The sequence below is a fragment of the Lissotriton vulgaris genome, chromosome 6 (genome assembly GCF_964263255.1).
Source record: "Lissotriton vulgaris chromosome 6, aLisVul1.2, whole genome shotgun sequence".
Classification (NCBI taxonomy): domain Eukaryota; kingdom Metazoa; phylum Chordata; class Amphibia; order Caudata; family Salamandridae; genus Lissotriton; species Lissotriton vulgaris.
The window spans coordinates 1,119,979,554-1,119,993,640 of record NC_141694.1 but is presented as its reverse complement, the minus strand read 5'-3'; the positions used below and the strand labels follow the sequence as shown (position 1 = coordinate 1,119,993,640).

Below are 14,087 nucleotides of genomic sequence, written 5' to 3'. Positions count from 1 at the left end.
ATGTAGAAATGCATGCAGATCCTATAGAGGAAGACTTTCTGTTTGATACGCTTGCAACATCAGAAAAAAGTGTCAAGACACTTCCCATGTTAAAAGGGGTCCTAAAGCACGCAAATGACATATTCAAAGACACTGCTAGGGCACGTGTCCTCAACCCTAGAATTGAAAAAAAGTATAGGGCTGCACCATTAGACCCTACTTACATCAGGGGACAATTGCCTTTAGACTCATTGGTAATCTCCATCGCACGTAAGCGTGCTAATTCTCAAACTACTGGAGAGGCTCCTCCTCCTGATAAGGAGTCAAAGATTTTAGAAGCATCAGGCAAGAGAGTAGCAGTTCAAGCAGCAAACTCATGGAGAATTGGCAATACCCAAGCCTTGTTGGCTAGATACGACAGAGCGCACTATGACAGCTTAGAGGCACTTCTCCAACACTTACCTGAGCCCTTCAAACAGCAGGCAGATGAACTTGTACAGGAGGGAAAGTTCATTACCAATGCCTCCATTAAGTGTGCTCTAGACGCGGCAGACACAGCTGCCAGGTCTATCAACACAAGCATACTGCTTAGGAGACACGCATGGCTTCGCATATCTGGATTTAAGAGTGAGGTCCAGACCACAATTCTTAACCAGCCAATCAATCCTGATTTTTTATTTGGTCCAGCAGTTGACTCAATTCTGGACAAAATGAACAAGCATTTACAATGCAACGGTTTCGCCTTTGGAGAAGTTAGAGCTATTGGCATTGTAAATGACAATGTGTACTTATGTGTTGGTTTTGAAAACAGATAAATAAATGGCATTGTCATTTACATTGCCAATAGCTTAATATCTCGCAAATGTGAGAACTATTGTACCCTACGGACGAGCTCAGCAGACAGCAATTACTACCACACACACACACACACACACACCCAGAGCCACACACACACACCCATAGCCAGCCCCACACACCCAGAGCCAGCCACACACACCCAGTGCCAGCCACACCCAGAGCCACACACACACACCCAGAGCCCCACACACACACACAACCAGAGCAGTCGCATACACACACCCACTGGAGTAGTCACACACACACACACACACACTGGAGCAGTCACACACACACACTGGAGCAGTCACATACACACACACACACACACACTCTGGAGCAGTCACATACACACACACACACACACCCTGGAACAGTCACACACACACACCCACCCAGGAACAGTCACACACACACACACACCCAGGAGCTCCGGCAATGACGGGCAGATCTGTCTTCCAATGGCTAGCCTCCATTTATGGAGCTATCCAATGGAAGACAGAGGCGGGAGAAAGCTCCATACTTGTTTACAAAAGTTTTCGCCTGCGCGATACTGCTTGCGCAGTAAACGCCAGGCGAAACCTAAAAATGACTAAAGCATGGGAAGTCTCCATATGTCCTGCTAGTAATACTTATTTACACACTAGGACTATTGTTAACCAGACATATTTGAAATAAGAAACAGGATAAGAAGACCACCAAAAGGTCAAATATGATTTACATTCACTCGAATTCTGTACAATGTGAACAACAATTAAATCAAAAAAGAAAACGCACTTATGAATTATGCCTCTCTGTGGACCAAACTAAAACAAAAATAAAATACACTATTTTAGTGGTATTCCGAAACATCAACTTGGACAATTCTTCCTTGATGCTTTGTACATCCACACAGTGCTATTTAGGGCACCCAAAATGCATTTGTGAGAACCCATATTTCTGAAAAGAAAACATGATTCTGCTTTACCTTTATCCATGGCCTGAAAGTAACTGAATCAGTAAGTTGTTCCCTACACGCAAAGTCGATTTCTGTGATCATCATACAGATGCTGATTCAATTGCCCAAAGTTTCAATGCAAAGGAAGAGAAAACAAAGAATTTCAGTATGTCCCAATACTTTTTTTGAAATAACACAATCTGCCTACCTTAATAGAAATTCAGTAACCCTAATAATCTCCCATTTAGCTGATCATAACAACGCACAGTGTTTTAAACACACACACACGCTCGCATGTCACACAATTCTCGAATAAACGGAAGCACGCACACATTGTTATATACCTAAACGGGTACACACACACTAGCATGTACATACACTTCTTCCAGCATACATGCAATGCTCTCTTCAGACATGGCTTTTCTCTAACGCTCATGCACAATCCCCTATGTATGGATAAACACCCCCCCGTGGAGCTGCAGTACCCTGGCTCCCCCTACTCGGCGTGCCCATCCGCGGCTGGCAGAGTGTGTCCTTTTAGGGCACGTGTGCTGTGACTGACACCTCTTACCAGTGACAGCCTCTGAGCTGTGGAGGGGCCGCCGTCCCTCTCAGCGAGTGTGGCTGACACTAACCGGCCTGCATGCACTTCACCCACATCCTGCAAGCGCCTTACCCTATCACACGATAAGCATGAGCGGGGGGTGTGGTGCGCAGCCCACTCACCCCAAGAAATATCACCAAACTTCTTAAACTGCCAGGCAAGCTTCCATGAAGTGCCAAGCTCGGCGTATCTGCGCCTGCACACACATCGCCAGCTGACCGCAGGTTCGAATCCCACCCGGCAATATAGTGCGAGGGAACATTGACACACATAGCACATGCTGACCTGCAACAGTCCACACACAGCAAGACAGTGTTGTAAAAGCGCGGCGAACCACGTCAGACTGCCTCTGTTGCGCAGTAGGGTTGGCACAGGGTCAGTCTCGCGCCAGAAGGGGCCAGAGGAGCTGTCAGGGGCAGGGCTGGAGTAAAGTCATGTCACTGCCTGAAAAGCGAAGCCGGTAGGGATGGAACAGTCGATTGCATGTTAGACTTCTTCCAGGAAGAGGCAGTCCATTCTGCCAAGTGTTTAATTTGAGCAGGTACTCAGCACCGGCGATTATGTCGCATGATTTCCCCTGGACATTGAGGCACGCCGAGACTCGAGCCCGGTTCTCCAGCTCCGAAATAGGCAGCTTCTAGCCATTTGGCCAAGTCCTCTCCAGAATAACAAGTGCTGGGGCTCTAGTCGGGAGGCAGATTACACCTGCACATTTCTACGGTTAGCGCTGTCTCCTGATGAGAGCCCCGGCACTTTTTATTTTACAAATTAACCACTGAGTTTCTAGACAGCTGAGGTAGTCAGGCACTGGCAGCGTTTTCTCAGAGACAGCCCTACAGCCCGGAGTGATTGACTTGGCGCGGGCCTGCCCCGTGACTGACAGCCTGCCCCGTCCCCGGCACACGTGCAGACGCGAGGTGTGGGGTCGCTCACCTAGTAGCAGCAGCAGTAGGGCCCCCCTGCCGGCCGGTCCAGGGTCCGAGGTGCTGCCCCCTGCAGGCGACGCCATCTTCATGCAGTCCAGCGCCCAGAAGAGGTGAGTCAAGAGCCTGGGCGCCGAGTCAGATGGCAGGAGACGGTCAAAGGCGAAGGATAAAAATAGTGCAAGAGTAGGTAGAGGCCGGAGCCCGAGCAGTCCGCAGGGCGAGTCTGTCTAAAGTTTTAACAGGGAAATCAAGTCCACGGGCCATCTCCCTTCCCCCAACTCCTCATTCCTGTCTGGTGCTCGCTGCTAAGCCACCTCTCCCTTCTGTCCCTCCTCCTCTCTCACTTTCTCTTTCCTTCTCTTTACCCCCCCCCATCCACTGCTACTTTGCTGCCCCTCTTTCTGTCTCTTCCCTATCTCTTTAGGACTCTGTTTTTTCTCTTATCCTTCCTTTTTCTCTTCCTTATACTTGCTTCTCCCCTCGCCCGTCTCTTCTCTTTTATCTATACTGTCGCTATCTCTCTATGTTCCTACATCAACATTCTCTTTTAACTCTATATTGCCATGCCCCTCTTTCTCCTCTACCGACCTCTCCTCCCTCTTTTTCCACTTTTTATTCTCTCTCCACTTGTCACCCCCCTCTTGCTACCCTCTAGCTGCCTTTTTAACCTGACTGTTCTCCCTATCATCTCCCAAAGCCATCGTTGGAGCCCCTCACGGCTCTGCTGAAATGCCAGGGGACTTGGAAACAATGTCCGCTGGGGGAGCGACCCACTGCCTTCTGGGGCCACTCTACCCCTTCAGGAATGCCCTTGTGAGCCTCTCAGGGCTCAAGACAGTGACACCCTGCCACACGGAGCCTCCCCTAGCCCTTCTCACTTACCGGGCTACTCTGGCGGGGGCTCCTGGCGGGTTTCGCGCTGCTCCTCTTCTCGGGCTGCGGGGCTCTCCTCGGCCACGGAGCCCTGCCTGCCGCTTCCCTCTTTGCTTTCCGGGGCGGCCCCGGCGCTCTCCCTCACTCCTGGGAGCCCCGGGCCGCAGGGATTCAGCCGGCATTCTTCCTCTATTTTCCCCGGTGGCAGTGCTGGCCAATCACAGCGCGGCGGCGGGCGGGACTTCCTCCGACAAACCGGAAGTCCCGCCCCGCATCAGGCACCGTCGTGCCTGACTTCCTGTTTTGCGGCGCTCGGGCCGCGGCGGTGAATCTCGGGGGCATTTCAGATGGGTGGCACCCTCGAGATTAAAATAAACAGCGAGGTAAAGCGGCTTTTTAAAGAGCGTCTTCCAACTCAATGAGAAACAAAATAAAATCTAAAAATTATTTTTGCAGAGTCCCAATAATCGAAGCGGGAGGGGAGACGGGCACACGGAGGGGGGAGGCGGGAAACTTGCACAGGACAGCGAGGAGGGGGGAGGGGGGAAGGCGGGAGGAGGGACACAGAGTAAGGCAGGACAGCAGCAAGCACGGCCTGGCCGGACCAGATTCGGGGGCGTTCCCGGCTTTTGGCTGACGTATCATGACGTAGCCAAAAGCCAAAGATTCTCGGAACGCCCCCGAATCTGGTCCGGCCATGACGGACCAGTCTCTGTTCCAATGGCTAGCCTCCATTTATGGAGCTAGCCAATGAGACAGAGGGGCGTGTTCAAAGCACCCATACTAGAAACTACAGATTTCTCTGGAGGTGGAGCTTACAGCTCCGTCCCCCAGCGAAACCTAAAAAGGACACAGAGACTGCAAAGTCAATGGGGGCTCTTCAGTCACAACAACACAGAAGCTCCTTTTGTCGCTCCAACTACAGAGGAGGAGCGCAAGGTAATACATCGAAGCAGTCCTCCACATACAAAAGTAATACGCAATCCACATACAATAAAAACACAAATCGTGGTGGATACCGAGGAAATAATAACAAGGGCAGAGGGCGTGGAGGCAATACCAATAGATCCTCCACTAATACCAAACAGTGCCTTCTTGCGACTACCCCCAGACCATACAACACCAGTCGGGGGAAGACTACAACAGTTCCTACCAGTCTGGCTAGACATCACTACAGACAAGTGGGTCAGGCAAATTATCCAACATGGCTATTGCCTAGAACTCACATCCGCACCACCCAACATACCACCCATACACCGTCCAATGTCAAAGGACCATATAACATTATTGCAGCAAGAGGTCATCAGTATGCTGCAAAAGGGGGCCATAGAACCAGTCCCATTAAAACATCAAGGAACAGGAGTATACTCACTATACTTCCTCATTCCCAAAAAGGACGGGTCTCTCAGACCAATATTGGACCTCAGGCCCCTCAACCAGTACATTTTATCAGAGCATTTTCACATGCTCACTCTGCAACAAGTCTTACCACTGCTGCGGCAGGGAGACTTCCTAGCAACTCTAGACCTCAAAGACGCATAGTTTCATATACCAATACACCCTGCTCACAGAAAGTATCTCAGGTTTACACTCCAAGGACAACACTACCAGTTCAAAGTCCTACCATTCGGTGTAACAGCAGCTCCACGGGTGTTCACAAAATGCCTAGCAACAGTGGCGGCGCATCTCAGGAGACAACATATTCATGTGTACCCATATCTGGACGATTGGCTAATACAAGTGCCATCGGCCCAGCAATGTGCCAGCCACATGTCAAAGACCATTCATCTCCTGCACAATCTAGGTTTCTCGCTGAACTACCCAAAGTCACACCTACAACCCTCCAACGTACAAAAGTACCTGGGAGCTACAATAGATACACTAGCAGCAAAGGCATATCCAAACACAGCACGTATCAACGGAATGCAAACGTTAATCCAAAGGTTCAAAACACAACACTCCTTGCCAGCTCGAGTGTTCATGCAACTAATAGGCATGATGGCCTCGTGCATATTCATAGTCCCTCATGCCAGACTACACATGCGTCTGCTACAGGAGTGCCTAGCAAGGCAGTGGAACCAGGCTCAGGGACAATTAAAGGACCTAGTGTTGGTAACCAGTCGGGCATACAACTCTCTGCATTGGTGGAATCCACAAAACCTTTGCAAAGGACGACTGTTCCAGGAGCCTGTCCCACAAATACTGATAACGGCGGACGCGTTCCTGATAGGCTGGGGAGCCCATGTCCTGCATTACACAGTCCAGGGTCTATGGACTACACAACAGAAGAAGATGCACATAAACCTACTAGAGTTTATGGCGGTCTTTCTAGCACTAAAAGCGTTCAAAAAACACTTATGCAACAAGACAGTGTTGATCCGGACGGACAACTCGACAGCTATGTATTATATTCAAAAACCGGGAGGAACACATTCCCCACAACTGTCGCATCTAGCTCAAAGTGTGTGGAAATGGGCTCTTCAGAGGAACATGTTTGTCATGGCGGAACACCTCCAAGGCAAGAACAATCAAATAGCCGACCTGCTCAGCATTTACAGTCAACAGTTGCACGAATGGGAGATTCACCCCAATGTGCTCCAACCATTCTTCCGGCAATGGGGACAACTGGAGATAGATCTGTTTGCCACAAGCGAAAACGCAAAATGCCAGTACTTCGCCGCCAGGTTCCCACATCCGCAGTCGCAGGGCAATGCGATATGGATGAACTGGTCAGGCAAATTTGCGTACGCTTTCCCCCAGCTCCATTAACACCGCTAGTGGCACGCAAAATGCGCCAACATTCACGGACGCTAATCCTAGTTGCTCCCACATGGGCGAGGCAACCATGGTACACAACCTTCCTAGAACTGTCAGTGGTGCCTCATCAAAGACTGCGACTCACACCCAATCTTCTAACTCAAAGCCATGGAGAAATTTAACACCCAGATCCGCAACAGCTAAACCTGGCGATTTGGCTCTTGAAATCCTAGAGTTTGGATACCTGAACTTGCCTCCAGACTGCATGAATATTATCAAGGAGGCAAGAAAACCCACTACCAGGGCATGTTATGCAGCAAAGTGGAAACGTTTTGTCATTTACTGCAGTAACAGCGATATTAACCCATTAGATGCTTCTACACAAAACATCATTTGCTATCTCTTGCACCTACAACGTTGCAATTTAGCCTACTCATCCATCAGGATACATTTAGCTGCGTTAGCAGCATATCTCCAAAACAGGCAACACCTTTCACTGTTTAGAGTGCCAGCAATTAAAGCATTTATGGAGGGACTTAAACGAGTAATTCCCCCAAGGCACCCACCTTCCCCAGTCTGGAATCTAAACATCGTTTTAACCAGACTTTTGGGACCACCTTTTGAACCACTACACTCATGCGAACTACAATTTCTTACTTGGAAGGTGGCTTTCCTTATTGCCATTACTTCACTTAGAAGAGTTAGTGAGTTGCAAGCCCTAACTATTCAAGAACCATTCATTCAAGTACATGCCAATAGAGTAGTTCTCAAAACAAACCCTAAATTCATGGCAAAAGTGGTATCCCATTTTCATATAAATCAAACAATAGAACTGCCAGTGTTCTTTCAAAATCCACAGACAGTTGCTGAAAGGGCCTTACATACTCTAGATGTCAAAAGAGCTCTGCTATACTATATAGATAGAACTAAGGCATTTCGCAAGACAAAACAGTTGTTTGTTGCTTTCTCACCGCAACACAAAGGCAACCCTATTTCAAAATCGGGTATAGCCAGATGGATCGTTAAGTGCATTCAAATATGGTATTTAAAGGCAAAACGCACCTTAACAGTTCCCCCTAGGACGCATTCTACACGCAAACTAGGGGCATCCATGGCTTCCCTAGGAAATATTCCTTTACACGAAATTTGTAGAGCAGCCACATGGTCAACCATACATACATTTTCCAAACACTATTGTGTAGATGTACATTCCAAACAGCAAGCTGCTGTAGGACAGGCTGTTCTCAAAATTCTTTTTCAGACTGCTGCAGCTGGCACAGGCAACCACCGCTAGGGGAGATACTGCTATACATTCTATGCACAGATATGAATTCAGCAGCACACATGCCTCGAACGGAATATGCTACTTACCAGTATGCATCTGTTCTTGGCATGTAGGGCTGCTGACATTCATATAGCCCACCCGCCTCCCCGGTTCCTGCCGCAGCTGTAGCATTCACTCTTTGCATGGCCATCTCTTACTGTACTATACTCCATCTCTGCCACAATGGCAAAAACAATCTAAGGATGGAGAGGATGCCCATGTGCACTGTAGTCCAAGGGAGGAGCCGCCTATCTCGTGATACTTCTAAGCCTCTTCCAGGACAACAATGTGCAGTCATCCGGACCCAACACTAGGCGGCGATTTATGCACAGATATGAATGTCAGCAGCCCTACATGCCAAGAACAGATGCATACTGGTAAGTAGCATATTCCTTCTCACGCACTACCTCCTACATGTTCTGATAGGTGCTTCTTCCTGAAGATTGCTGATGTTTATGAATATAGTGCTAGTGCTAGACTTCTTCCGGAAAACACTTCCCCTGCAATATCACTGCTCTGTGGCACTGCCAGGTGGCACCACACAACCCCAGTCGTAATCATCCTACTACACTTGAATAGGTCAAACTTGAATGTGGCATCCATGTCCTACCTGAATGGAGCCAAGGACCCAGTTGAAGGTTTCAGCAGACAATTTTAAACAGGAGAGGCCAGTAGACAATTAAAAGGTAAAGTGGCTGGCCTGCAGATATGAGTTACTGCCACCACTATTAGTACTCCACTGCCAACTGATATGATGGTAGTGGTTCTCAGTAAAAGGGTGTGCACAGTGTGCCGTCAAGACTACAGAACCTGCTCTGATGCATTCTTTGTCAGTTTACCATAGCATACATGCATGATTGGTAATCTGCAGACCCACCAAAGATTCAGTACATGTGGAACTCTGGGCAGGAATGCACCCTTTACCGAGCCACGAAGGGGACTTTTTTCATCCCACTAGGAATTTAGGTTTGAAGGAGTAGGTTTGTTGGTATGTGAACCCACCATCATCAGGGTGCAAAGCTCACAAAAGCTGTGGCGTAATGTGGGAGAGGAACAGGCCTAAAGTGACCTATGTAGATGTATACAACTTTCAAAATATTAAAAAATTTAATTCAACCACCTGTCTTTAATGTAACAGTTTTGTGTGGAGTCTACCTGGATAACTCCACCCATGGCCTTGTATTTATTTATTTATTTTATTTATGGGTTTCTATAGCGCTGGAATCGACTCCAACTGGAGTATCTCTGCGCTGTGATACCAAATAAGATTTCAATATATATGCAGATAAAGAGGCAAGGGATTAGATTTTATCAGTAAACAGCAGAGTTTTCAGTTGTTTCCTGAATTTTAAATGGTCTGTGCAGAGCTTAAGGGCCAGAGGAAGTTTATTCCACAGTGTGGGCCCTGCAACAGATAGAGCTTTCCCTCCGTGTCTCGTTTTTTTTACACGAGGTACTGCCAGCAGAAAATTTTCGCTAGATCTCAAAGATCTGGAGGGAGTGTAGGGGATGAATTTCTGCTCCAGGTATGTCGGGCCATGTCCGTTTAAGCATTTATGAATAATACAACATATCTTAAACTTGGCCCTTTGTCGAATACTCAACCAATGTAGTTTGTCAAGGAGAGGTTTTGATGGTGTTCTGGGAGGTGCGTTTAGGACAAGGCGAGCTGCCGTGTTCTGGACCACCTGGAGCCTATCCAGAACTCCTTCATTAGCAGAGAGGAGCAGTCCGTTGCAGTAGTCGATGCGACTTAGTATAAGGGCTTGCACTAAGGTTTTTCTGAAGGAATCTGGTAACAGGGGAAAGATTCTGCGCATCATGCTGATGGTGTGAAAGCATGAGCCAGCTACCCTGTTACTGTGCTGTTTAAGGGAAAGGTCATGGTCAAGGCGAATCCCCAGATTTTTGACGATCTGTTTGGGCTCTGGAACAGTACCAAGATCAGATGGCCACCAGTCTGGGGTCCACAGTAATTTGGCATCTCCAAACAGCATTACTTCCGTCTTGTTGACATTGCACTGTAGGTAGTTGGTGGACATCCACTGTGCGACGGCTTTCATGCCATCGGAGAAGGAGTTTCTTATTTCAGTGGTGAGATTTTGAAAGGGAAAGAGGAGCTGCGTGTCATCCGCATATGACACGGGAATGAAGCCAAATTTGCGCATCACTCTTGCCAGGGGTGCCACGTAGATGTTAAAAAGTGTTGGGCTCAAACAGGAGCCCTGTGGCACCCCTTTCGTAATCTCCACCTCTGTTGATCGGTATTCACCCATGGTGACGGTCTGGGTGCGATCGGTAAGAAAACTCCTTAGCCAAGCAAGGGCCTTGTTCTTAATCCCTACGTTCGACAACCGGTCAATAAGGGTGTTGTGTGACACGGTGTCGAACGCTGCTGACAGGTCTAATAACACCAATATTACCGAGTAGCCTTTGTCCTGAAACATGTGCAGGTCGTCAGTAACAGACAGGAGGGTGGACTCTGTACTGTGTTTCGGCCTAAACCCAGATTGGGAGTAGTCTAGGCCGCCAGCTAGCTCAATGTAGCTGGATAAATGACGATTAACATATTTCTCAGTGAGCTTTCCCAAGAATGGTAACAATGAGATTGGTCTGAGATTTGATAGATCAGTCCAGGGAGTTGCGGTGTTCTTCCTGATAGGCCTAACTAAGGCCTGTTTCCACTGTTTGGGAACAGAGCCTGTACAGAGGGATAAATTAATAAGTTTTTCAATAGTGGGTGATAGAGTTTCCAGCAGGATGGGCATAAGTCTTGCTGGAATGATGTCATCAGGACTTCCACTTTTAATCTGCATCGTGAGTAGAGACACATCTTTGGGAGTAATAGGGGGGAAGAGTTCTAAGGTATGGGGGCCGCTATTAAGTTCTGAATCCTGAAATATGGATACTGCATTGGTAGTCAACGTGTTGTTAGAGTTGACTATTTTCGCATAGATGAGATCTATTTTGTTAAAAAAAAATAGAGATATATTGTCACAAAGAAGTTGTGAAGAAGTGTCTGGACTCTCACATGCTGTAGGATTTGTAAAGGAATGCAGGACCTGGTATAAAACTCTGGGGGAATTGTCTGCGGCCGTAATAAGGGTGGTGACATGGGTTTTTCGCGCCGTCCTAATAGCTTTATGATATATGCTTAAAGCATCCCAGTAGTGTTTCCTGTCTGTTACAAGATGGGTGGATCTCCATTTCTTTTCTAATTTTCTGGCTGTTTTCTTTAGATTTCTGAGCTCTTCAGAGAACCAGATCTCTTGTTTTTTGGCTGGTCGGGGTCTAAATTGTTTTAAGGGGGCTATCTCATCTATGACCGTTTTGGTAGCTTTGGTGAACATATCAACTGCATTGTCAATATCTTCAGGAACCATATGGAAGGGTTGAACAAATTTCCCTGCAAAGGAGATCTCATTAACTTTGTGCTATTGCCGCCGTACTTTAGGGATGTTGGAAGGTTTGAGGATAGTGGTTACAGGATACAGCATTGGCAGCAGTTTTCAAATGTCCACTTACCATTTTATGCCCGCCCATAACTAGCCTCGTTCTGGCCTCTGAATTGCTGAACCATAGTGGTAAACTGACAGATTTTGCATTAGTCTCTTGAATAAATGTTTCCTGCAAGCGGGTGTTTCAGAGAGGCTATAATAGTTTCCATTTGGTTTGGATATTCAGAATAATTTTAACACTGAGCAGTGAGTCACTTCCAGGAATTTGAGGTTGTTCGCTGATGGGTGAATGCCACAGCAGTGCATTTGCAATTCATTGTCATCAATTTCGGAGTTCTTGACCTCATGGTGGCTCTATTACTCTTGCCGTCCTTACACATCCTGTTGCATTACATTCATAGGCAGCAAGGTTTGTTGCATGCTTAATATTCTTCTTTCTAAAGTTTAAAGCTAGAATCTGTGGTTTGTAATACTTTGTAAAAAGTTATTTTCAAAGTGTGCTTGAAAATATAATTTTGCAGTGTGCTTTACAATGTGGTTCTCTTTTGTTGATTGCCAACAATAAGTGTGATATTTCCAGGAGCATCGTGGAGGCCATGAACCTACTTCGCCTACACTCCACCAGGCTAAATGTGAAAGAGTTACTAAAGCATATGTACGAAGCTTGTCAAGAGATGGGCTTAATGGAAGACTTACTGAAACTTCCCTTCACAGACATTGAACAAGTAAGCATTTGCAGAAAAAGTGAATTTATAACAGTTGCTCAATTACATTTGCATTCCTCTAGGATGAAACGATTTTTCTTTTCTTTTTTTTAATTCCCAATTCATGTTTATCATGTTTGCTTCCCATTTTTGTGTCTCTTGCTGGTAGCCACACCTCAATTTACCATGTTAACAGATGTCTTCAGAATAATGACACAAAGATATGCAAATGATTGTAGCCCTATGTGTTAACAACAACCTTAATTAGTAAACATCCAACAGGTGACTGCTCTTTTTATCCTTATTAGATATTATAACTCTATGCTAGGCAAGCAGGTGGATTAGAAATGAGGCAGCACATTTGTTTTCTAAGGTGTTTTGTTTTCTGGCGGTCAAAGTTTGAGGTAATATATGGCACAATTGAAACATTGAGTGCTTCCCCAACGTTCTTACATTTGACTATCCTTGAACAGCCGATTGTCATATTTCTGGTAGATAATTTAACTGAGGAGATTCACCTCATCATGCAATAATAGCAATCATTGAAACCAGGAGTTAACATTCTTAAGCTAAAGTGATCCAGAGGCCCAATCTATATTTTATCTAAGGTCTATGAATGCAAAAATGTGCTCACTGTATACATTATTTCAGTCCAAAATACACACTATACTAAGGCTTCTCCGTCACAGAATTTTCATTGATGGTGATAAACACTATATAGTTCTGTGTATGTGTGGATTCTAGGGCCCTTTCAGCTAGAAATAAGTTACTCTAATTTAACAGTTTTCAGTGTATTAGTCTGAAAGTAAAAGTATCAAATCATTTGTTATTCTTTTCTTTTAAAATCTCACTGAATGAAACTATAAATAAACCCAAACTGGGACTAGAAATAGTTCTGCAGAAAAAGATGCATTTGACTACAATTGAGGTGAATATAACCTTTTTGGTAGTGATTTTCTTAAGCTGGTAGTGAAAGTGTTGTCCTCCAGCTTTAAGGCAGGCACCACCACTTTCTCATCATATCCTGCACAGATGGCCTATCTCGAAGTTCATTTTTTGCCTGACAGCGGGGTTCTGCCTCATATTTAAACAGAATATCACATTGCTAACTTCCTTTTAGAATGGCTGTTGTTGGACTTCACCGAAGATAGCCAAGGGTCAGGACTGGGATTGCAAAGAAGCTTTTCCTTTGTCATGAGGAATTCATTGATAGTTATGAATGTTGAGCAGGATAGCAAGCTCATTGTCTGAACATGTGGCAGTTGGCAATGAGAAGGCTAACTCTAGACAAGAACAGGATAAATTATGTCTAAAACTTTTGTTAAATCTTGTTCCATTCGGTCATGCACTTTTACTACAATCTGAATCACATGGGAACTTTTCCACCTTGTACTGTGTATCAATGAAGGATCCCACAAGTGCTTTGCTGCCTTGTTCCCTACTTATGGCATTTAGGCTACTCCTTAATGCCATTAAAGTTAAGGACTGCCTACTAGACAAATTGCCTTGGTGTGTTAGGCAGAGTGGAGAACTTCAGCAGCAAGTGTGTCCCTATGCCATGTGTCCATAGCCAACGGAAGCCTCAATTGCTTTGACTTTCCCATACTTGATAAAATCCTGTATGGTGAAATGTTTGTCATGGAGCACTGATAACATTGACCTTGCATTCAACGAGTTTGTCATCTCTT

At 46.1% G+C, this 14,087-nt stretch overlaps 1 protein-coding gene across 3 annotated transcripts in view; it reads left to right on the top strand.

Annotated features, from left to right (window-relative positions):
- The window catches only part of AHCTF1 (AT-hook containing transcription factor 1), a 1,100,496-nt gene that overhangs the window by 315,877 nt on the left and 770,532 nt on the right, over positions 1–14,087 (top strand). For all 3 annotated transcript variants that reach the window (XM_086927206.1, XM_086927204.1, XM_086927205.1), the window contains exon 22: positions 12,276–12,420. In XM_086927206.1, coding sequence (XP_086783332.1) covers positions 12,276–12,420 — 145 coding nt within the window. The remainder of the gene's footprint in view (positions 1–12,275; positions 12,421–14,087) is intronic.